We start from the raw sequence: 25,864 nt of genomic DNA, 5'->3' as shown, positions 1-25,864 counted from the left end.
GTATTGATGTACTGCTCACTGCAATATGTAAGATGCTGCCTTTTCCTAGGTACTCATGTGTGACGTGTGGTTTGTTACTAAAAATCATGTTTTTCTTACAGATGGGGGGGGGGTGCCAAAAAATGATGGGTCCCGGGTGTTACATATGCTAGGTACGCCACTGTATGTAAAGATACCAGAAAGCTGGCGTAGCAAAAACTTCTAAGTTTTGAGTATTTAACCCTCCCACAATCTCACGGGCACTCGTTTCAAGTTTATTGAGATTTTGATTTAAACGCAATATCAAATATTTTCAATGCGTATAACAAAAATAAATTTGGGGAAATAAATAAAACCATTTGAAGTTCAAATGGTTTTATTTATTTCCCCAAATTTATTTTTACAGTGTTCCCGCTAAGCTGCGCTGGCGTGCGCTGGCGCACAAAATATTACATCGCAGCGCACACGTTTCTCGTCACAGCGCACGATCGGAAGAGGCGTACGGCAGATGGCAGGGCGGCGAGAGGAGAATCGGGCGAGTTGGCTCATAACTTGCTGGCGCCCGATATTTTTGGCTCACGGTGAAAAAAGTTTGCTCACAACACCCGCCCGCTTAGAGGGAACACTGTAACCCTTGAGGACCAAGATTATCCACATCTGCTAGAGACTCTTTCAATGCAGAGTTTCCAGCAGAATCCAGCATATAGCGATCTTCACCCAACCCTTCCTTGGAGTTCCTTTCTCATTATAATTCCTGTAAACCGTGCCGAGCTCCACAAATGTGGAGATGGTGCGGTATATAAACCCAAGATTTAGTTTAGTTTAGTTTATATACAGCTCCGCTGGCAGCAATCTCTCTAAAATCCTCTGTAGCTCTGAGTGCCAGACTTTCCAGAATCCTTATAAAATGCAAGTTGCTACTCCTCATTTCATTTTCTAATTCCTTAGCTCTGTCCTTGCAGTTTTTCAGAGCAGCCCTCAGCTTAGCCAACTCTTTCATTATCTCCTGTGATGAAGTCTCTAGGCTTGAGACAATGTTCCAATTCTGTCAATTCTACCTCGTACGTCATTCTCCACCTTCAACAGATCTGAGCATTTATTTTAGTCTACCCCGGTTGTCACTATTACTGCCAGTCTGTCCATCTCTCTTGATATAGATCCTTAGCCACATCTGCATTTCCCTCTTTTTCTATCTTTCTTTGTGGTTTTACCAGATATACTTACTTTTCAGGGAAAGGGCGAACACCGGTCTACTCCAGAACTTGAATTCAACTCACAGGACTCACAAGAGGCTGATTTCCTCTCAAAAAAAAAAAAAGTGCTCGGGAGAATAGGGATTTGAGGCTCAAAAGAAAAACACAACTTACATCTGCCCCTGGTCATCCTGACATATGCCCTGTAAAAGGGGTTTAGAAAGTACTATTAATTTGCACTGGAAAACTGAGAAAAGACATCCATTTTCATTCTGTTGATTTTATTAGCCACATGTTAATTTTTATAAATTGTATTACACTAAAATACCAATAAATACTGTTTCTTCTACAGGGTACCCTCTCCTTCACTCTCCTCTTATGGCTATGTCAAGCAGGCACTATTTCACACTTCCTGCCAACTTGTTAAGGGTCTGAGACAATGCAGTCACAGTATCAAGAATCTGCTGCCGGTCTGCCTCATAAAGACGAGGTCCACAGCGCTGAATAAACTTATCTGGGTGCCAAAGGGCCTGCTGCCTGCGCAGGTAGCGTTTGTATTCTGTTGTATCACTGGAATCTATGCCGTGGAGGATGATAGCCACCATGTCCTCCACACCACCCTTCAGACATGGCCATGGAATGTTGTGATACCTCAGTTGCTCAGTGGCGCTTGCAGAAAACACAGTGGCACATTGGTATTCATACCACTGCTTCTTGCTGCTGCACAGCTCCTGGTGTTGCCGCAGAGATTGCTCCTGGTACTGACGGTGCTCCTGCTCTAAACGCTTTTGAAATTCTTGTTGTTCCTTTTCTCTCTGTTGCTCCTCTGCTGCCTTTGCAGTGCTGCTGATAGGCTGATCTCTTTTATGTTTTCTGTTGTACTCCCTTGCTATACGATCTGCCCAATTATCAAAGTTCTCTGGCTCAGAATCTGCTCGACAGAAATCCTCTAAAACACCAACAAGAGAAAATATTCAGTATTTATAGATATGTTAAATCAATTTACAGTTACACATGTAGCACAAGATAAATGTTGATGATCTAGGACAGATTACAACACTACAATAGATTAAAGTTTTTATTGTGAAAAGTTTACAATCAAGTAAGAAGAATGAGAAACTGAGAACAGGACAAATGCTGTAGTGATACAACCACCCCAAAAAAAGAGTGTAATGCTTCTCTCAGAAATATAGACTAATTAAAGTGTAAAGAGATAAGGCTTAATATATATTAAGAGAAAACCTAACTGAAAAAAGGAGGACAGCAAGGGACAAAGAGAAAAGTCTGTGCTAAGCATAACGTTTGGGAAAAGGGGTGTAAATGAGAAATGATGAGAAGCAAGAGAAAACCTGCATTCACGATATGATCAGAAATGAGCACTGAAATACAGGGAAAACCCCCCAGATGACTATAGAGTCTTGAAAGTGTAATACTTCATAAATATTTTCCTTCCCATATCAAATATTCAAACCTTGAACACATAATCCAACCACAAATACACCTGCCAGTTTTAATATGTGAAAATTAAGAGTTCTCTTTCTCCTGCCTTCCCCTATATTTCTCTGCAATAATCCCTTACCATAAATATACCTTAAGTAAAGTTCTATGAATATACAGTATCTATCTGCAGCTTATAAAGCATCTGAATTCAAGAAGGGGATAAGTTTGCACTACAGATTAGAGAGAGACGCAGGGAAAAGATCTATTTCTATCCCGTTCTCCCAGGAGCTCAGAACAGGTTACAAAAGGACATTCACAGTAAATTACAAGACATTCATGGTAGCAAAAACATGTACGGATGTAGAAAGGCATTCACAGAAGTTACAGAAGAAATAACAGAAGTTTAAGAAAAAATTTGTTGCAGAAAAAGGAGCCATAGGAATAGGAGAATGGAGGAGTCTGTTGGTTTGAGCTGTTCAGTTGAAGAGGAAGGTCTTCACTGCTTTTCAGAAGGACATCACAGAGTCTTGCGATCTTATCTGAGCAGGCAGTTGGTTCCCTAGTCGGGGAATAAAGTGGGGAATAGTTGGAGAATTAAGCATTTACATGCCATTTCCAATTGGAGAGAGCTTCTTGGGGGGTTGCATGGTCGTTTCTCAGCTTCAGAGCTGAGAGGGCAGGTGGGATTGATGCTGAGGGGACCACCAAGATAGGAGGGGCTCTTGCAGAGGCTGCATGTGCACCCTGGCACAGGGCACAACCTCCAGGGTGGCCGTCATGGACCCCAATACTTGAAGGTAATGCCAAGTAATGGGGTTTGTAGTGCTAAGAGATCCATGATCTTTTCTGGAGCTTCTGTTTGTGTAGCTCTGGGGGAAAAAAACACATCCCTGGATCCTAAACAGCTAAAAACTTATCTGTTCAAAGAACAATTTGATTAGTTGATTGGCTAATCTATATCTTATTGTAAACTGTGTCGAGCCTCAATATAAATGGGAATAATGCAGTATATAAGAGGAAAGATTAGATTAGATTGTGTTGAACTGGACTCCCAGATATTCCAGTGTCTGAAAGCATAAGCTGGCTCTTCTTGAAATTGACAATCTAGCCCAGGCACTGTAACCAGTCTCCACTTCTTTCTCGACCTCCAGTCTAGGTTGAGCTCTGATCAGCCAGATAGGGATGAACTTGGACCCCCATCCTGCAGAGATGAGCCGCCGCCTCCACCATCATCACCTTGGTGAAGGTGTAGGGAGTTGTTGCAAGCCCAAAGGGAAGGGCTGCAAATTGGAAATGCTGGAGAACATGAAATCTCAGCTACTTCCAGTGCCCCAGGAATATAGAGTTATGAAGAAAAGCCTCTGTCGGAACCAGAGATGTAAGGAATTCCCCCAGAGGCATTGCTGCGATGACCGACTGCACCGTCTCCATACAAAAGTGTGGAATCCGCAGAAAAGCACTGACCAATTTGAGATCCAGGATGGGTCTCCAGTTCTCTGAGCCTCTTTTTGACATGCTTAAGTTTAAGGAGTATCTGCCAGAGCCCGATTCAATTTCAGGACCTGGCTCTATGGCTTTAATGTCTAAGAGACACTGTAGCATTGCCCAGACCTTTAATGCCTCTGGCTTTCCAGGTGGAAAACCCAGAAATAACTTTGGAGGGAAACGAAAGTAGTTTATTTTGTTTCCCTGTCGTATGATGTCCAGCATCCTTTGGTCCTAAGAGATCAGTTTCCATTCCTGGAGGAACTCCAACAACCGGCCTCCAATATGAGGCATCATTGGGATTGGCATCACTGGGACTTCTTGTAGGTGGGGCTGGTGTGAGAACCCGAAGCCTGCTTGCGTCTGGGGTTTCCACAGCTGGGGTTGTCTGTAGCTCTGGGAATATCTCTGGGTGGACGAGCTCATAGAATTCTGGCAAAACCTACTTGAAGGACGAAAATTACTGCGACCACCTCCATTAGTACATTGAGGCTTGTTATCCGGGAGGGACTTAGGGCGGCGGTCCGCCACACTTGCTATAAGGTCATCCAGCCCCTTTCCAAAAAGCATTTGATCCTTAAAAGAGAGTCTGCTTAGGGTTGCCTTAGAGGCTGAATCTCCAGCCCAGTGGTGAATCCAGAGTGTTCTGCGAGCTGACACTGCATAAGCTGAGAATTTTCCCAGAACCCTTATAAGGTCATATAAGGCATCTGCCACATAATCTACCCCCTCGAGAACTAGCTGGGGGCAGACGTCCTCTGCTGATGGATTCCAGCGCAGCCTGTTGTGACAGGCACGTGCCGTAAAAGAAGCAGCTGCCGCTGCCTTAAGACTCCACCTCAAAGAGTTTCTTCAAGTCCTGTAGTCCTGAGAATCTTTAAGCATCACTCCTCCTTTACTAAGGAGGGCAGTGCACTTGGTAACCTGAGCCACCACCAAATCCACCTTCGGCTGCTCAAATAGCTGCTGAAATTCCAGCACCATAGGATAAAGCTTAGACACTGAGATGTGCAGGCCTCAGCCTCCTACTTCAGTTCCTTTATGGCATCCACAATAAAATGGTGTAGAGAGGCCGACTTAAAGACAGCCGGTGGACGAAGGGGTCATCACCCGGATCATTGCTCCCCAAGACATCATTGTGTTTAATTGTCCTTCAAAAAGAATCAGTGTCATCCAGGGTGGAGGCAGCGTCCAGCATAGTATCAGTATGCCAGCTATGACAGTCTAGGTCCATAGCAACTGGAACAATGGAGACCCAAGCAGTGACCTCCGTAAAGGAATGCACTGGCATGGAAGTCTGTGGTGCGCCTGCCAGTGCACTTCTACATGTTTGCTTGCAGAAATAAAAACTGTAGGGGGCTCTGTGTTCCTCAGCCATGTGGGAGGAGCTGAGGAAAAAAGTGTGTGGTTTTCTGCAAGACCCGGTTCATGGGTTGAGATAAAATACCTACTGTACAGACTCCGGAGTGGATGTAACAGAACTGATCCTTAAAGGAAAGCCTGTTTAGAGTTGCCTTGGAAGTAGAGTCACCTGCCCATTGCCTGATCCAGAGCATTCTCCAGGCAGAAAGAGTAAGCCGAGACCTTACCCATGACTCTCAGGATGTCATAGAGGGTGTCTGCCACATAATCAATTCCTGACAGCATGACTTGGGGAAGAGGCTCGCCTTCCTCTGTGTCTTGCTTATTTATCCAGGAAAGATAAGCCCAGGCTACAAAGGAAGCAGCAGCAACCTTAACTCCTAAGGCTAAAGCTTCAAACTGCCTGTGAAGACCCACATCACCCTGTGATCCTGCATGTCCTTTAGAACCATCCCTGTCTGTGGTTAAACTTTTGAGTGATATTTTCGGTTCAGGGCCCTATTTGTTGGAACAGGCTTTCTATGAATCTCAAGCAAGCAGCTTCGTCTCTGTTCTTGCATGCTTTTGCAATCAGTAACAGCTAGAAATGAACCAACAGTCAAGTAACAGCAATTAAGTATTTCTTTTTGTGTTGTTTATTGTCGGTAGCATTGTTATGTTTGGTAGGTGTATTGTAATATGTTTATTGTATATGTTGTATTATTGATATATGTGTTGTATGTGATGGTTGTAATTTGTTATTTCTCATTTGGATGTCTTATTGTACTCCGAATCAGCGCAGACATGAAAACTGCTGATCATGTGGAGAAGGCTTCATCTAAGGCAAGACAGTTGTTAGGTTGCATCCGCAGGAGTTTCGTCAGCCGGAAGCCTGAGGTTATAATGCCATTATACAGAACCATGGTGAGGCCTCATTTGGAATACTGTGTGCAATTCTGGAGGCCACACTACTGAAAAGATGTGCTGAGAGTAGAGTCGGTGCAACGGATGGCCACCAGGATGGTCTCGGGGCTCAAGGATCTATTGTACGAGGAAAGGCTGAAAAATATGCGGCTGTACTCATTCGAGGAACGTAGGGAGAGAGGAGACATGATCAAGACGTTTAAGTATATTACCGGCCGTATCGAGATGGAAGAAGAGATTCTCTTTCTCAAAGGACCCTCAGCCACAAGAGGGCATCCGCTCAAACTCAGGGGCGGGAAATTTCATGGCGACACCAGGAAATATTTCTTCACCGAGAGAGTGGTTGATCCTTGGAACGAGCTCCTGATGCAGGTGATCAAGGCAAACAGCGTGCAAGAATTTAAGAGCAAATGGGATGCCCATGTGGGATCCCTTAGAGGTTTAAGCCAAGGGAACCTGTCACCAGGAGTGGGATCCCTAGGATAGTAGACTTGGGGGTGGGTCAGTAGAGTGGGCAGACCTTATCTGCCGTCATCTTCTATGTTTCTAGAATTGCAGGATATGTGGAATATAAATTTTTAAAATAAAAAAATAAATAAAAAACCATATATCCCTCACTGCAGAATCTGCCAGCAGGGATGGCTCGCTCTGGGACAATCTATATATATAAAATCGGAGGTATGTATGTGTGTATGTATGTGTGTGTGTGTGTGTGTGTGTGTATGTGCCGCGATCACGCAAAAACGGCTTGACCGATTTGAACGAAACTTGGTATGCAGATCCCTCACTACCTGGGGTGATATGTTCTGGGGGTCTCACGGCCCACCTGCACACGTGGGCGGAGCTACAAACATAACATCGGATTTCACCCATTCATGTCAATGGAAAAAATGTAAAAAGCTGCCATTCTCACAGTAATTCAAAAACGGCTTGACCGATTTGAACGAACCTTGGTATGCAGATCCCTCACTACCTGGGGTGATATGTTCTGGGGGTCTCGCGGCCCACCTGCACACGTGGGCGGAGCTACAAACAGAAAATCAGATTTCACCCATTCATGTCAATGGAAAAAATGTAAAAAGCTGCCATTCTCACAGTAATTCCAACTACCTGGGTGATATGTTCTGGGGGTCTCTCGGCCCACCTGCACACGTGGGCGGAGCTACAAACAGAACATCAGATTTCACCCATTCATGTCAATGGAAAAAAAGTAAAAAGCTGCCATTCTCACAGTACTTCAAAAACGGCTTGACCGATTTGAACGAAACTTGGTATGCAGATCCCTCACTACCTGGGGTGATATGTTCTGGGGGTCTCGCGGCCCACCTGCACACGTGGGCGGAGCTACAAACAGAAAATCAGATTTCACCCATTCATGTCAATGGAAAAAATGTAAACAGCTGCCATTCTCACAGTAAATCAAAAACGACTTGACCGATTTGAACGAAACTTGGTATGCAGATCCCTCACTACCTGGGGTGATATGTTCTGGGGGTCTCTTCACCCAAGAATTTATATGTTCTTGCTCCTGGAGGTGAAACTAAAAATGTTTTTTATAATCAAGTTTTGTGTTAGTTGTATTGTATTCATTTTGTCAAATATTTCACATTATAATTTGAATATTGTACTTTTTATAAAACTGTAAAAAAAATAATTTCATTCACCACTATAAAGTATCTTTATCTGAATCCATTTACAGTGTTATTGCTATAATTAAATACCCGTGCAACGCCGGGGCATCAGCTAGTCAGGGTATAATATCAGGCCCTTCATCCCCAAAGTCTCTGTCAGAGAATCCCTCTGATTCTATGCAGGATTCTACCTTAAAAAAACACTCACCCAAGCAAGGTGTGGGCCGTTTGTACCGTACTCAGCCTATTAACAACATTTTCAGACAAGAGTTCTGTCCTCTGAATAAGCCTCCAGAGAATATTAACAAATTCTGGGGTAAAGGCCCAGGAAGGGAACTCTCTCTGCCTTTTGGAGTGGCTAAACTGTTGCCTTTTAGGTTTCACAGGCTCTATACCCTTGCAGAGCGCAGGACCTCCTTCCAGCAGCTCCGAGGGGAAATCTTTCCCTCCTGACAGGTTGTCCAGCATCTCTCCTAGCTTGGGAGCCTGCTGAGAGAGGCTGAACCTGAAGTTCCTGCCCCTTTTTCACTTGCTCTGCAGCACAAGTCGCATGGACACCCTTCAGGCACAAATCCAGTGTAAAGGAGGAATGAATTGCGGGTATTTGGACTTGAGGACTCCATCCCAACGTGTTCTGAAGCAAAACTAGCAGTTTTAAAGAAGTTGGAGAACTTGGTGGGAGGGGGGAGGGAAAATTGGGAAAAATTCAAGATGGCCACTGCTAGCATTTTGGTGCCAAAAAATGTCTTTAAAAAGCTTTAGGAGGGGCCAAAAAATTCTCAAAACAGGATTTCTGGGAAGAGGGGGGAACCAAAGATCCAACAGAAATCACCACCAGAAACAGCTTTTTCAGAACTCCCTCCCATTTATTTCATAGGCTGCCAGTGTCTTACTCACAGACCAGGTGATGGGGAATGGCGCTTCAGCACCCTGAAAGTGTAGCTGGATCTGGAGAGATCTGTGCCTCAATCCTCCCGCTTGTTCTAAAGCTGAGGTTTTCGAGCTGTCACCGACTGATTCTTAACCACCCCCCTCCCCTGGACAGATTCCAAGTGGGGAGCAAACATGCAACCAATACCCCGAGCACCCCAAAAGAAGGCAATGGATGTCTACAATCTGCACTCAAGCTCTTGACCGAGTCAAGGATATGAACAATTGCTGGGGGCACGGAACACTGAGGTCCAGAAATGCTCAGCAGGCTGGCACTCTAAAGATCAGCCTGCCAGCTGCAGACAGAGGTCTGCTTTTCTCTGACCAGGCTGGGCAGTCTCTTTGCACTGGGGCAACTTGCCCCGGGAAAACCGTGAAAAAAATGGACACTACCACAAAAAAATAAAACAAACAGAGCAGATCATAAAGACACCTTCTGTCTTGCTTTCAGAAAATAGAACTGAAGAGGGTAGCAATGCCTGGGGAGAAGAGGAGCTGAGAAGTTTGATCGACGACATCTGCAAATGCAGCTTGCGAGCTGGGATAGAAAACCTCTTGTACAGCATACAATCCCCATCGCACTGGAATTTATGTTATCCTGCCCCACTCCCTCTGATATCTACTTGCTATGGTGACTTGATTTTCCAAGCTTCTCAGTACTATTTTATTACCATCATACTGCCCAAAGCTCTCCTGAAACTCATCCTGGCATTCTTGAAAGATTTTCCAGTGCCATTCCCTTTCCACTTCAGTAGGATCCCTCTCTCCACCATCTCTTCCTCCTTCGTTAGATGCCGCCATTCCACAAGAAGACTAGGAAACAAGAAAAATGCCTTTTAACATGGCTCATCCTAAATTAAACAGCAGGTAAACTGCTAACATTCCTCCCACCATTAACATGCATATGACCTCTAGTGCTGCCAACTCCCTTTTTCTCTGCAGCTACTCTCTAAACAACGTCCTTACCACATGCCTCCACTGTCATTCTCTGCCTTCAAAGCCCACTACCATGTTTCTTCCTTTACCTATCCCTTTCTTCCACTATACCACCCAACCTGCTCAACTCTTCCATGCCTAAACGGCGAGAAAGATCTGGTCACTGTTGCTATCAATATATGGCCACAGCAGCAATAGTGCTCCCTTTCTATGCATGGGGACATGTCAGTGATGGCCTCAACTGTCAGTATAAGCAAAATTTCCTTTTTTAACAGAAAGCCTGTATATGGTAGTAATAGGGGACTGCAAGTATGTGTTAGCTCAGTTTCTGTATTTTTAATGGGTATAACTAATGGGCAGACTGGATGGACCATTAAGGTCTTTATCTGCTGTCATTTACTATGTTTACTATGTACTAAGAACTGAAGTGCTGCTCTTGAAATGCATTGTGATTTATAAAGCAAAGATAAGGGAAGAAATAATAAAGATGGAGCTCCCTTTTTTATTTTTTTTGTATTATCTCAGCTTCTGTTAAATTAGCTATTTGTAAACCTCTTAGATAGTACCCAATGAGCAGTGGAGCCTTTCCTGACTTGGCTCCACAAGTTCAATAAACATTCACTTGCTTAACTTCAAGATTTCAAGGAAACTTGTTCTTGCCCTATGTTGCCAGAAACAGAAACTTAACTGAGGTAGGACATTGGCTGAGGGCCACTCCTCTTCCCTGGGCTCTCCCCAGGTATTGCAGCCAACAGGAATACCTTGGGAGGATTTTTTTACTCAGGGCCTCTCCATTCTGTTCTGCTCCAGGGCTTTAACCTCCTCTCTGCCTGATCTCTGCCCCCCCCCCGACCCAGAAGGTTAACTCCACCTACCTCAGCAACAGTGAGGGAAAGATCTTATGGGAACCTGGTCATATACTATCCATTCCCTCACACTGACATTATTTCTAAGTCACCTCCCCCCCATCAACCTCAACTAATGTCCTCTAGTTCTATCATTTCCCCATCTTTGAAAAATATTTGTATGTGTAAATTTAGCTCCATGAATGACCCCAGTTGTTAGAGGACTTAAATTTTGATGCAGTACCTGTGTCCTTTTTATCCACTGTAAAAGATCACAAGGTGTCTTCCCATCCCTGTTTGTAACTTCTAAAGCAGCCGGACAGTATTTTTTCAGAAGGACTACTAAGTCTTCATATACTGGAGAGAAAAGAGAGAGACTGTTGGAATGTGTGGAAAGCACATTTAGTACATAAAATCCAATTCCATTCCTCTACATCCATCCTTCACTGTATGACATCAGATTGAGTTCTCATTGCCCTCTATTTTACCTCTATGCCCCTTTCTTGTGGCTTGCCTTGCTGCAATATGTAAGGCTGTGTTGCCCCGATGGTCTTGCAGTAGGGGTTCAGCCCCATGCTTAAGTAATATATGCACCATGGCATCATCACATAATGCACAAGCTGTATGCAGAAGTGTACGTCCTTTGCGCAAGGTGAAATTAACATTCAGGCCAGGATGCTTGCGCAGGTATGACCTGATCTTCAGAATGCTGCCCTCCTCCACATAACGGTAAAGTTTCTTCTGCTTCCGGGACACCATCAAGCCCTGGGAGTACCTGCAGAGCAGACAGTATAAAAGAGATTAATCATATACTTAACAATAAGAACAACTGGTATATGTTTTTATCTGCCCGATACTGAATTTGATTCTCTAGTATCACACAACCAAATAAATTATTTCACATGCATTCGGCTTCACAGTTCATTTACTTATATTTTTATATTGAAAATCAAGCTTGTTTGTGATGCTCAAGGCCTGGGATTACTTAACTCTCTGACATAAAATACAGCTGCTGTATTTATACACCCTCAATTTAAATCACCATTTACACTCACTTTCATATTGTGCCCTTTGAGAATGCTTACAGTGACTTGGAAAACTCTTCACATATCTGTACATCGTTGTGTATTGCCTCAATGCAACATGCAGAGAGCTGTGCTGGGCTGAAGACCTTGCAGTAGGGGGTCAGCCCAAGCTTAAGCATTATGTATAACACAGCATCATCACATATTCAACTGACTGCATGCAGAAGTGTACATTGCTTGCACAGGGTAAAATTAAGTTGGACTGCCTAGATCAGGGGTCTGCAACCTTTAAGACATAAAGAGCCACTTGGACCCGTTTTCGAAAAGAAAAAAAACTTGGAGCCGCAAAACCATTATAAAACAAATCTAACACTGCATATATTGTTTCTTATCTTAATGCTATATACAGGATCACTAAATTGAAAATAAAATCATTTTTCCTACCTTTGCTATTTGGTGATTTCATGAGTCTCTGGTTGCACTTTCTTCTTCTGACTGTGCATCCAATCTTTCTTCCTTTCTTTCAGCCTCCTGTATGTTTCCTCTCCTCCAGACCTCATTCTCTTCCCCAACTTTTTCTTTCTGTCTCCCTGTTCCCCCTTCTTTCTGTCTCCGTGCCCTCCCCCAAGCCACTCGGTTTGCTGCCACCGCAATCGGGAAACAGCCCCCAAGCCACTGCCGTCCCAAGCTTTCCCTGCAGAAGTGTTGCGCTGACCAGCATTCCGCTCCCTGACGTCAATTCTGACGTAGGAGAGGAAGTTCCGGGCCAACAAGGCATTTCTCCTCATTCCATCCAGCCTGAGCCCCATCTCTCCTTGATCCAGCATTTCCCTTCTGTGTCTGTCAGAATTACCATTCCACCTATTTTCCAGCATCACCTTCTTTGTGTCCATCTCACCTATATCCCTATCTCACCACTTTTTCAGAATCTTCATTTGTCTCTGTCCTTATCTTTACGCCATGTTCACCATTTGCCCTTTCAATGTCTTTATCTCCCCCCCCCCCACTTTTTCAGCATTACTTCTATGTCTCTATTTCACCTCCTCTTCATGTCCCCTCTGTATCTCTATCCTTATTCAGTAGGTCCTGCTTACTCTTTCTCTTCTTTGTGTCACTATCTCCATTTTCAGCTTTCCCCTTTTCCTTTGTTACTGCACCCTGTAGCTAGAATCTTTCCACCCTCCCTCCACTCCGGCCCAGCCCAGTATGAAAGATTTCCTTTTGTTTCCCTCCCCTCTCTCTTTCTCTCTCTCTTCTCCTCCCTCACCCACGAGTCCTGCATCTGGCCCTCTCCCTTCTACCTGCACCTGGCAACACCCCCCTGCTCCGCGGCTCTCTTCAGCAACTCGTCAGCAGCAGTGATCAAGACAAGCTGCCGACATCGAGGCCTTCCCTCTACGAGTCCCGCCTTTGTGGAAAAAGGAAGTTGAAACAAGCGGGACTCGCAGAGGGTAGGCCCCGACGTCAGAAGCTGCTGCTGAGTTGCCGAAGAGAGCCGCGGAGCAGGGGATGTGGCCGGAAGCAGGTAGAAGGGAGAGGGAGATAGGAAGGCTGTAGATCTCCGGAGCATGACACCGACCCCGGCCAGGATGATTTCTTTTTCAGGCGTGTACCTTACAAGTCCAGCGTCGCGGGGGAACTAGCCATGCTGAGCAGTGAGCTCAGCACTACACAGATGAAAGCCTTGCTTGCTGATTGGTCCGGCGGGGTGGGGCCGCCGGACCAATCAGCAAGCAAGGCTTTCATCTGTGTATGTGCTGAGCTCACTGCTCAGCATGGCTATTTCCCGCCGCGACCCTGGACTTGTAAGGTGCATACCTGCGTGACACACTACCGGAGCCGCAGCAAAGGTGGAAAAGAGCCGCATGCGGCTCTGGAGCCGCAGGTTGCCGACCCCCGGCCTAGATTAACATTCTGCTGTCTAAAAATTAATTTCAGATTGCAATATACCTTACGCTTTCAGTGTGAAAGAATTATTTAATAATTATAAGTCCTTGATTGCTAAGTCTTCACAGGCTTTACAAGGCTCATAATATATTAAATAGAGCCTACCCGTGTCCAATTACAATAACTGCGATGATTTAAAAATACTCCTGAATGAGCAAATGCTTAAACATGTCAAACATGGATTTGCCAAAAGAATGGAAGGAGAAAAGAGATTAGGTTCTTACCTTCCTATTTACTGATTCCTATGGCTAACTATGCTACTATTATTTTCTTATAGAACCCCTTAGTCCTTTTGTTTTTTCCTATATAAGTTCTCTTTCCTGCATTTATTGCAGTTCTCCCCCTATCCTTCTTGTTCTATTATATTTACTTTGTGTTTTATTTGTCCGAGTATATTTAGTCTATATTGTTTTTACCCCTATTTTATTGTAAAACACTTAGTATTTTGATAAGCATTCAATCAAATTTACAATAAACTTGGAATATCTTTTCTAGTAGATAGGTGTATCATTCTGGATAGTAGGGTATTTTCCCCATGCTCGCAAGCAATGCGGAAAGAATCTACTCCAAGTTTTTCAACTCCTCCTCCAGAGGGCTCTGCTGACCCCTTCAGTTTGTACCAAAGCAGGTGATAGCCCTATACAGGAATATATAAGGAAGGGTACGGGAAGACTCCATGAACTACAAATCTTTTCTGCTCTGAAAATATAACAAACATTTTAAACATTTTAATTGAACAATTGAAACATTGAAATAACCATACCAATCAGAAACATTTATGGAGCTCAAATATTCCCCCAATTTGTTATAGCAATAGATTATTCTTGAGGACCCAAAAACAGCATCATCTCATGCTGCCACAACCACTCTATAGAATTTAGAGAACATGTGCAGCCTGGACTAGGTCGCTGCCCCTACAAATATTCCTGGGTGAAACTTCCTGAGCTTCTGCCCATGAAGAGACTATGCTTCTTGTGGAATATATGCTAATGAGATAGCCATCCGTATCCTTTCTGAAATGGTAACCTTAGACACTGGCCTACCGCATCTAGCTTGACTGGTGAGCAATAAATAAATGGTCCAACAGGAACTCATTGGTGACCTCTAGATAACACAGGAGAACTTTCTTCACATCCAGCTTTCTCATAATCTGGTCCTTTTTCTTTGACCCTGGGGTCTGGAATGCTACCCCAATGGAATGCTGATAATCTTACCTCTTGATTGATATGAAATGCTGAAATGACTTTTGGTAAAAAAGACAGGACTGTGCGTAAGGAAACTCCCGCTTCCATGATCTGGAGGAAGGGCTCCCTGCACAACAGAGCCTGCAGCTCTGAGACTCATCTCGCTGACATACAAGCCATGAAGAAAACAGTCTTGACGGTAAGATCCAACAAGGACACCTCTTGAAAAGGCTGAGACAGAACCTGACTGATGTCTTGCAAAAAAGCATTAAGGTTCCACAACAGAAACAGATGGTCTGAGCCTTAGTGCTCCTTTTAGAATCTGGCTATGTCTGGATGAGAAGCCAGAGGAGCTTTGCATCCATGGGCTCTGAAGCACAAGAGGCCCGTCACTTGAACCCTGTACAGTTGCTAAGACTCTGCATGAGTTTTCTGGGCATTCCACTAGGAAGACCACAACCCAATCTGTGAGGGAAAGGCTGAATTTGAGCTTGTACTCTCCCTGAATGATATCCAGCACCCAGCAGTCTGACAAGATCTGTTCTCAGACTTCCACATACACCAAGAGCCTTCCTTCTATCATCAGGGAGAATACTTCAGACCAGGTGTCATTGCACCTTCTTGGAGGATGACATGAGGCAAGGACTGGCAGTTTGGTTTCACCTGGGCCCTATGAATCTGTCTTGATCCCCGATAGGATCTCCAGGATAAAGCTCCTCCCCAAAACTGTCAAAAGCACGGAAAAATTATGTTCTTACCTGTTAATTTTCTTTCCCTTAGACGCAGCAGATGAATCCAGAGACCAATGGGATAGCCCACATCTACCAGCAGGCGGAGATAGAGAAACTGATTAACAGGTGGTCCTATTGGCTGGCACTCCTCCTGTTTATCCAGTATAGCTCCTTGCCCAAGCATCCGTAACCATCAATAGGCATAGCATGTAAAAAACTTCTTTCCCATAACAAATCTCAAAATGCAATAATACAGAAAACAACTTGCCATAATAACAAACTGCGAAAGTTGCAAAAGAAAAAACCGAGAGACAATATCCAGAAAGGGTGGGGCTCTGGATTCATCTGCTGCGTCTAAGGGAAAGAAAATTAACAGGTAAGAACATAATTTTTCCTTCCCTAGCAACAGCAGCAAATGCCGCCTCCTAAACAACCGAAGCACAAAACGCCCCTACCGCATGCGCCCCCACATCCAAGCAGAAATGCGGAGAGAAAGCACTCTTGGAAGACCAATTAGCCGCGAGACAAATCTCCTCCAAGGAAAAAACCTCTGGGCCGAGCCCAAGAAGTAGCCATCGCTCCAGCGGAATGGTCATGAAGTTCTTTCGCCAACCACTTCCCTGCCAGCAAGCAAGCATAAAGAATGTCCTCCTGGACCCATCGAGTGATGGCGGCTTCGGACGCCGCCATACGTTTGAGGCGTCCCTTGAAGAATACAAAAAGGAGATATAAACAACTAAAAGTCGTTAGAAACCGAGCTCACGGAGAACGCTACGTACGTATCAAAAAATGCAGTGAATAAAAGCACTGCTCCCAATTTCTCCTCCCAGGAAGAAGGAAGGAAAAGCGAGCAGGACATAAAAGAAAGGATGACACCCCCCTAGAAAGAAATAGTGGTACCATCCGAACTGATACCCCATATTTAGGACATCAGAAATAGGAATCCCCGTTGAACAAGGCCTGCAACATAGAACACTGCAGAGCTGAAGCCATGGCCACAAGAAACCCCATGTTCAACGGCACAGCCCTTTAGAGTCCCAAAAGACAAGGATGAAATGAAGCCTTCGATAAACTGAGAAGAAGTACATGAAGATTATACTCCAAACCGGGCTTTCTAAGAGGCGCATGAATATATCGCACTCTGTTTAGGAACTGAACTACATGAAGCTGAGAAGTAAGCGAAGAGCAATATACCTAGCCCTTGCAACAAGCCAAGAATGGCACTAGAAGCTGAAGGGAAATGAACGCTAAGCCCTCGGCAATACACCTGTGCCAAAAAGGAACTCTGGAGTGGTTCAAACGTTAAGAAGCACCCAAGAAAGGAAAAACCTCCAAAAGGAAGCAGAAGCCACAGGAGAAGACGTCCGTAGCACCTGGATAAGAGAAGAAACAACCTGTTTCGCATAACCCTTACACGTCAGCCAAGATTTTTCAAAAAACTAGGTCGTAATACTAAAGTAGTACAAATATCAATGTTGATTGGACCCTAGGCGAGCAAAGCCAGAGATACCAGGAAACTTCTTAATCCGGCTGTCGAAAGACTCATCAAATCCGCAAAGTAAGGATGGTGCCGCCAATCCAGAGATTCTACAAATACTGTGCCCGGAAAGCGAGCTCGAGATGGCAAATCCAAGCCATCATCAGCCAGCGGAAAACACTGAAAAAGAGAAGGCAGAAGCGAGAAAGGAGCCATGCAGCTACCCCCTCTAACTCCCACTCCCTGGGCCCGCCAAAGACGCTAGGAAGCTTAGAATTGAGAGACGAGGCCATGAGGTCTAGGTCAAGGAGATCTCACGTCCATAAAAAGAACTAGAACGCCTGAGCCACAAATCTCAATATCCAGGATGCAGAAGATTACACTATTACTAACATGCACACTTTCCAGAGCGTACACAGCGCTGTACACTGTAACATACAAGAAATGGGCCATGCTCAAACTCTTATCCTGATCTATAAAAGGATCTGCCAACAGAAGACGAAGATGAGAGTCCACCCATTGAAGCAGAACAACTTCACCTGCCAATAAGTACAACACCTACTGCCCAAGCTGTAGAGAAATACCCCCATCCTAATACTGACCAAAAGGACCCTCAGCGGCAATCCGGAAGAATGATCTGAAGCTCCAGAAAGGTAGCCTGACCCTGCTCAAGAGTAGAAGAATGAACAAGTACTGAGTTGCCTCTGAAGACCAGACTCCTGAAGCTGAGGATGTAAGTCACCGAGCCCCCCAACCCGACAGCCCGGGATGGTCGGTGGTCATGAGATAGTCCAGCAAAGACCGAGGCATGCCTTGAAAAGAGAAATCGCGCTGAGCCACCAAATCATACAGAGCGACGCAGGAGGAGCATACCAAATAATTGGAGCCCTGAAATACCGGGAACCACCGGAACAAAAGCCGAAGTCCCCAGTGGAGTCAGCAATATGGATCCCAGAAACTATACAGAATCCCATACTCTTGGTCATGGTAAGCGAAGAAGAATACCAATCTGAGACAGAGACTCCACGCCCAAGTCTCCGGAAAGAAACACATGTCTCTCCTATATGAATAAAAACATCACCCAGGAGAAAAGAGCGCTGTGCAAATTCGAAGATGCACGTGTAAAGAACTGAGGAAAAGATAGTACCCTTTTCGTGTCAGTCAAATGGCCCGACTGGAAGTCGTCCGAATCAAGCAGGCAGTCAAGAAGAAATTAGATACATTACATTACATTGATACACTGATATTACATTACATTGATATCTTCTATCCCTCCAATACCTTTCAGTTCTAGGCGGTTTGCAACAAGAGTTGGCCTGGGCATTTTCAGGGAGAATACATGGTTAACAGATGTAGTATGTGTCAGGATCTGTGGAGGGTTGATCAGGTTTAGTTAGATCATTTGACAAATTTCTTGAATAGAAACGTTTTAAGTTCTTTCCTGAATGTTTTGTAGTTGGGCGTCATAGTCAGCAGATTGGAGAAGTGGCGGTCTAGTTTTGCTGCTCTGGTGGCTAATAGTCCGTCGTACATTTTTTTGCTTTGTATACCTTTGATTGGGGGGTGGGTAAAATGTGCATGAGTTCTCCTTGGTCTGGATGTGTTTTTCCTGATTAGACGGTTGCTCAGATAGCTTGGTCTGTTTCCATTTAGAGCTTTAAATAGGGTGCAGTAGAATTTGTATTGTATGCGTGCTTGTACTGGGAGCCAGTGTGAATCTCGGAAGGCGGTGGTAATGTGGTCATATTTTTTCAGTGAGTAAATCAGTCTAATAGCTGTATTTTGGACTGTTTGTAATTGTTTTAGCATGTTGGTTGGGCATGACAGTTATAGCACGTTACAGTAGTCCAGGAGTCCTAGGATTAGCGCTTGTACCAAGAGTTTGAATTGTTCGTTGTTGAAGTATTTTCAGATTTGCCTTAGGTTGCGCATGGTTACGAATGAGTTGCATGGGGTATGTGATGGAGTCTATTTATAGGTTTGTTATGGTTGAGGTTTAGTTTTTTTCTAGAAGTAAGAAATTGGTTTTGTCTTAATGATTCAGCTTTAATTTGTGGTCTCATCCATTTTGACACTGTTTCTAGTGTAGTGTGTAGTTTGTTCGTTGTGTTGGGGTTGGTTTGGTCGAAAGACAGGAGGATCTCAATGTTAGACGAATTGAGATGTGGATTTGATCGTGGGAAGAATTATTTGATTGTGTTTCTTGACATCTCCACTGCTTTTTTTCCCCCCCAAACAGTTTATTAAATGATAAAGGCCAAACAAACATAGCAGGTAAGATAGCATTTTCAGTCTACTGCATACAGAAACAACAACAATAAACCACCCATACGGGCGGAGACCGGAAGAGTCCGGGTTGGGTTCTTATACCCAGACTCGGCCAAGCCCCACCTAACAAGAGAAGCCTCCCCACCCCTCCCCCCTACAACCCCCCATCTTAATCCCCCCCTTAACCAACTGGCAACACGGGTACCACTGGCTTCCGCAACCGGTTGAGAACTTGGCTTTTAATCAGAGAGTAAAGAGTATCCAAATAAGGTGCCCAAACGGACAAAAAAAAGCTTACTACGATGACAAGAAAACCGAGCTGAAAAGGATTCCCAGACCATTAGCAGATGAAATTTATTGCGCCAATACCAAATGGTGGGTGGGGAGTCCTGGAGCCAATGATTTAAAATACATTTCTTACCCACTATATAGCCCTTGCGAATAAGTAAAGAATCCCCAGCAGAGAGCACACCCAAAAAACCCGTAGCCAAAAAGAGGATCCCCTCCACCTGAGAGGGAAGGGCATAGCCCACCAGAGTCTGCAAATAACAACGAACCTCCAGCCAAAAGGCAACAATGACCGCACATGACCAAAGACCATGTGCCAGAGAGTTATCAACCCGGTGGCATTTCAAACACATAGAGGTAGAGGCACACCCGAAGTGAAAGGCCTGCTTCTGAGAAACATAACCCCGATGAAGGACCCGAAATTGGCATTCCTGGAGCTCAGTGCTCTGCACCACCCTGGGTATCTGCTGCACCAACAGAGACAAGGATGTAACCCGAGGATGGCAACCCAAGTCCACAGAGACAGAAGGTGGTGGTAGTCTCTCCGTGGATGCAGAGCCACCAGCAGGCAATAATATTGAGACAACTAGAGCCAATCCCAATTATCGTTAAAAAAAAATCCTGCAAGGTAACTAGAAAAGCGTGCTGGAGGGAGTCCCTGGGCAGAGTAACAATGTAATAAGCAAGCTGCCTATACACAAAATGATCCAAGCCACTCAGGGACCAGGACGCCTGAAGAGCCGGGAAAGGAGAAAGACTCCTATCAGCCTGAAGGTAATGCCCCAGATTGCAAAGCCCCTTCCGCACCCAACGTTTAAAAACCACATTTTCCTGGCCTAGACAAAAGGCCGCATTGCCCACCTTGGGCAAGAGAACTGAGCTAGAATACGAGTGACCCCAAAACCGCGATACACACCGCCAAGATCCGCTGCTTTTGATATATTGGATCATGATATTTTGTTAGATAGTGAATATGGATTCTGCGGGGTGGTCTTACAATTGTTTCATTCATTTTTATTTAACCGGAAACAGGAAATGAATATTGAGGGGCAATTATCAGCTCAAAGGACCGTAAAAATTGGTGTCTCACAAGGATCGGCCCTTTCAGTGATTTTGTTTAACTTGTATCTCTTTTTTTTATGTAGATTACTGCAGGGACTAGGGGGTATCATATAGATTGTACGCAGACACCATACAATTTTTTTCTCCCAATTGATGGATCTCTGTTGCAGTCTATTGAGCAATTGAATGAGGTTATGGCCGAAATAAAAGAATGGATGGATGCTAATAGTCTGATGCTGAACATCGCGAAAACAAAAGCGATGTGCCTATCCAGACATTCTGATATAAATATTCCACCTTCTGTTAGAATATTAGACAACCCATGAAATTCTCATCTGAGATTCGCTATTTGGGTGTAATTATTGACTCACATCTGTTCTTTAAAGAACATATACAGGCAATGATAAAGAAGGTATAATTTAAGCTGCGGTTATTAAATAATCTTTGATCGTATCTTTCTGGAAATGACTATAAGCATGCTCTCCAGGCAATTGTATTGTCCAGCCTTGATTACTGTAATTTGTTTTTTCAGGAGTTTCTATGACAGCTATGCATGCCTTACACAGGTTACCCAAAATTCTATTATTTGAAGCCTTTTTGGGGTAGGGAAATATGACCACGTGACAGATTATTACATCAAACTTTATTGGCTTAGAATGGAACACAGGGTTCAATATAAATTGGCACTAATTTATCTGAGTATTTATCAGCAAGCACCAAAATACTTGATCGATAGTATTTCATTTTATACTCCCTCCAAAAACTACAATCTGCGGGATATTGTGATTTATATATACCAGTGTCTCGCAAACTTTCCAGCTGGTGGCATACTAAATTCAGTTCCCTGGCTGGAAGGCACCCAGAAGTACACGGACATCGACGCAATGATGTCACATGCATGCGTGATGTCATCGCGTCAATATCTGTGCTTGCAAGGAGGCACATCTGGCCATGACCCGCTTCGGTGGAGGGATCTGGGAGGTGTGGGGAGAGGAGGAGAGATGCAGGCCAGGAGGAAAGTCATCTGCGCAGCGATAGACACGTCCTGTAGGCAGTCAGTCAGCACAGGTGACTCTTCTCCTCGCCAGTGTGTCATGGCACACCTGAAATCTCAGGAGGCACACAATTTGCGATACACTGATATATACCAACAAGAAAGGAAATAAGATTGCAAACAACAAGAGCGAGAGTTTTCTCGTGCATAGGCCCTGCAGAATGGAACTAGCTCTGACCTATATAAGGCAGCAAGATTGTTGAAACAGTATTTATTCTGTAGAATGAAATATGGGTGTTGAAAACTCATTTTTTTGCTATAGTAGAATAATGGATATTGTAGTGAAGAAAGATGTATGCTTTGATGTCTGATTTTATATGGATGTTTGTTATGTATATTATATATGTGATTTTGTGATCCACTTTGTAAAAAGCAGACTATAAATAAGGTGAAATGATGTCCTTACCTGATAATTTTCTTTCCTTTAGTCACAGCAGATGAATCCAGACACTAGTGGGATTAAGTCCATCAACCAGCTGGTGGAGATAGAGAGCACTGAGTTGCACTCAAGTATATCTTGGATGCACTGCCTCCTGGCCAACCAGTATAGGTCTTCTCAAAGCAGTTGAAATAAAGCACATAAAAGATATGAAACATGAGAGACATATGAAACTTTCCCTCATATGCGCTACCCGAACTACTGATGGTTTAAAATCGAGAATGGGTCATTCCATGTCAAGTGGACCAATGCTGTAAACCGCCCACGCTCGATCCCCTAGAAATCCAGTTTGGCACGACACCTTGCGGCAAGTTTCTGTGCCAAGTTTGAAATCTTTTGCGATTGTGCTTCCATTTCTACAGGTCAGCAAAGTAGGCAAAAAAATTCATAAATGAAAATTTTTGGCACAGTTTGGCTCCATACTGCTGCTGGTAGGTAAGTCAACTGAGGGTACAACTTTACCAGCAGACATGTACCATGAGGTATTTCCAAGATTTGCAATATGAGCTTTTACAGTCAAGTGAAGCTGAAGATATGACCATCCCAAAAATGTGGCTTTATGCATTTATGCAAATTTTCACTGGTTTTCAGATTCAAATACAGTGGAACCTTGGTTTACGAGCATAATTCGTTCCAGAAGCATGCTTGGAAACCAAATTACTCGTATATCAAAACGAGTTTCCCCAAAAAGGAGGCTAAACCCAATGCTCCCATCTCCCCTTCACCTGCTGTGTGACAAGCAGCGCAAGGGTGTGCCAGCATCCATCCAGTGCAAATCTTTCATGAATTAGGGGTAAAAGTGTCCGAGAAATCCATCCCTGCCAGTTTTGAGGCAAAATGAGGTAATATGAAAGATCTGGAAAACTATTGGGGAAAAAAAATTTTTTTTAAAATCTGGAAATCCAAGATGCTGCCACGGCAGCATTTTGGCGCTAAAAAGCAGCTCAAAAATGCCTTAATTAAAAGCAAAAAAACCCCTCTCAAAACAGGATATTAGAGATGGGGGGCCCTGCAGAATATGGCAGAAACCTAAAAAAAAGGATTTTCAGACCCCCCCCCTGATTCTGCCATAGGCTGTGACATCCTTACTCACTGTGACATGTGCTCTGAAGGTGTTGCAGCCTGCCACAGCTCAAAGCAGTTGCTGGATCTGGCAGAAGAATTCCTTCCTAAATCAGCCAGTCCTCCAAATACTGAGATCTTTGGGCTGCCAGTCAAACCGAAGTTGGACTGATCCTCAACCTCTGTGGAACAGCACACGTGAAGGGGGGAGACGAAATTCACAGCTGACAACCCGCAGAGCTCCACTGAGCCCTCTGCAGATGCGTAACACAGCCTGCACTCAAGCCCTTGCGAATCAGTAGGGCGAGCTACTAGGGATATGGACCATAAAGTTTTCTGCAGGCTGGCCAAACAGGTCTCCAAGGATTAACCTGCCAACTGCAGACCCAAGTCTGCTTCTTCTCCATGCAGGCAGAGCTTTCCCCTACACGGGGGAGCTCTGGTGCACCAAAAGCCGCAAAAACTACAAAAATAATAAAGAAATATACAGAGCAGATCAGAAAGACACCTTCTGGTTCACATACAGAAGGAAAAACTGAAGGATGCAGCAGAGTCCTCTGGAGAAGGAGGAGTAGTTGAAAACCTGGAGTGGATTCCTTCTGCACAGCTCGCGAGAAAGGGGAGAATTCCCTACAGTCCAGAATGACACACCTATTGCACTAAAAAAATTATTTGGAGCTACAGACTGGGGGAAGATAATAAGGAAATGGTATGTGAATATAGCTAGGCAAATGCCTTGATGAGGCCTTTCCTCCAACATTATTAGTAATTTGTGGGTTAAGGAAAATGCTGAGGTAGGTCACTGTGTGGCTTAAGAATAATATTAAAGAACTACGGAAAGCTTTGGCTAGGGAAAATATTGACTGTCAAGATTAAATCAAACATGCCCTATGTGAGAGTATGACGAGAAGGAATTGACTATCAAAGAAGTGCCAGAAAAGAAGCTCTCTTTAACACAATGTAAGTACTATAGTGAGCATTAGCAGTAAATCTGAATGACTGAAATCATACTCCACATATCCTAGCTTAGGAATGAGGTTCATTCCCATCTTAGTATGTGCAAAATTAACCTATTTAGAGAAATTGTCATATCAAAAACCATTTGCAAAGAATAAGGTAGAGAAAGAAGCAATTCAATTTGCAAAACAAAAGGGGGAAAAAATTAACCTCTCTTTTACAAACGCATAGCACAGGTTTTAGCGCCAGCAGTAACTGCTCCAATGCTCATAGGAATTCTATGAGCATCACAGCAGTTAGCACCACTGCCGGCACTAAAACCCACACTATGCGCTCATAAAAGAGAGGGTAAATTAAGATCTGTAAATAAACAAAAACAAGTGGCCATTGCATAATTCAGTATAAAATAAAAACTGTTATTCCTAGACCTTGAGCTATATGTCAATCATAATCGGACACATTAATTATTACGAAGACGTAACCTGAAAACTAAGGATGAGAGATTCCTACGTAGCACCCAGGTTGGTAGATTACAAATGAGATGGTTTACAGCTAGGATAGAAAATGCTGGTAAAATTTTCACCCACTGTATCTATTAATTATGTCGAGAATGGCTATGTATTATCGGTGGTATTTTACCCCTGATAGGGTGCAGCGTATTTTAGGGCAGGCATCGGATCGTTGTTGGCATCATTGTGGGGAGCGGGGGGATTTTCTTCATATTTGGTGGGGGTGTCCATTGGTTAAGGAATACTGGCAAGTGGTAGGCTGTGTGTTGGTGAGGGTGTTACACAAACATTGTCCGGTGTGTTTGGAATGTTGTTTGTTGAATGTGGGTGTCCCTGGTTTTACTAAACCTGAACAGTGGCAGACAGCATAGTTGGTTTGATATTTTTGTGCTGTTTTTGAGCTATTTCATGTCCCTGTTGTTTGGAGGGAAGGGAGGTTCCCCCCCCTTTTTTTTTTTTTTCTTATTTTGGGGGGGAGAGGGTGGTAGGGATGGGGGAGGTTGGGGGGAAAGGGGTGAAAACAGGGGGAAAATTTTTTGAGAATGATATATTTGGTTTTTTGGTGCTTTTTTTTGTATTTGGTTATAAGATATTGTTTTTTGTTGGCTTGTTGTGTTTGTGAGTTGTTGTGTGATATTCCCTTGAAATAAAATTATTATTTAAAAAAAAGAAAATGCTGGTTAAATAGGCAAACCTACACAGTTAGCTACAAAGTTCTGAAAAAAGAAGAATTCTATACAGAAAGACACATTAACGGGGCAATTCTCATCCTCTGGTAACTTTGGGTAAACACTGCAATATCACTGTACCAGATAAGCACTGGGATCGGAACCCAAGAGCTCCTTTTACTAAACTGTGGTAAGCTCCTGCTTACTGCAGGATGCACTGAAGATTCCCATGGGAAGTTCCAAATGCGAAAAAATATTTTTAATTTTTGAGGAGCGAATCTGGGGGCAGTGTGGGCAATTCTGCACTAATCGATTAGCGCATTCACATTGCTGCATGTTGATTAGCATGTGAGTCTTTACTGCCTACAAAACAGGTGGCGGTAAGGGCTCAAACACTAATTTGTATTAATGACAACACTAGCATATATCCATTAATTCAGAAAATGGGAAAACTGGCCATTTTCTGGCAGCAGTAAAGAAGTGGCCTTA

The 25,864-nt window shown here is 43.9% G+C and overlaps 1 protein-coding gene across 2 annotated transcripts in view; it reads right to left on the bottom strand.

The window, feature by feature from the left end:
• Positions 1–1,430: 1,430 nt before the first annotated feature.
• Positions 1,431–25,864, bottom strand: part of NFKBIL1 (NFKB inhibitor like 1) — a 41,131-nt gene continuing 16,697 nt past the window's right edge. For both annotated transcript variants that reach the window (XM_033941533.1, XM_033941534.1), the window contains exons 2-5: positions 11,193–11,479; positions 10,949–11,061; positions 9,595–9,736; positions 1,431–2,121 (exon numbers count right to left, since the gene is read on the bottom strand). In XM_033941533.1, the coding sequence (XP_033797424.1) occupies positions 1,571–2,121; positions 9,595–9,736; positions 10,949–11,061; positions 11,193–11,463 (1,077 nt within the window). In that variant the 5' untranslated portion in view covers positions 11,464–11,479 and the 3' untranslated portion in view covers positions 1,431–1,570. The remainder of the gene's footprint in view (positions 2,122–9,594; positions 9,737–10,948; positions 11,062–11,192; positions 11,480–25,864) is intronic.

This window comes from Geotrypetes seraphini, chromosome 4 (genome assembly GCF_902459505.1).
Source record: "Geotrypetes seraphini chromosome 4, aGeoSer1.1, whole genome shotgun sequence".
NCBI classification, from domain to species: Eukaryota; Metazoa; Chordata; class Amphibia; order Gymnophiona; family Dermophiidae; genus Geotrypetes; species Geotrypetes seraphini.
The sequence above is the reverse complement of the archived record's forward strand: the minus strand, read 5'-3'. Positions and strand labels throughout refer to the sequence as shown.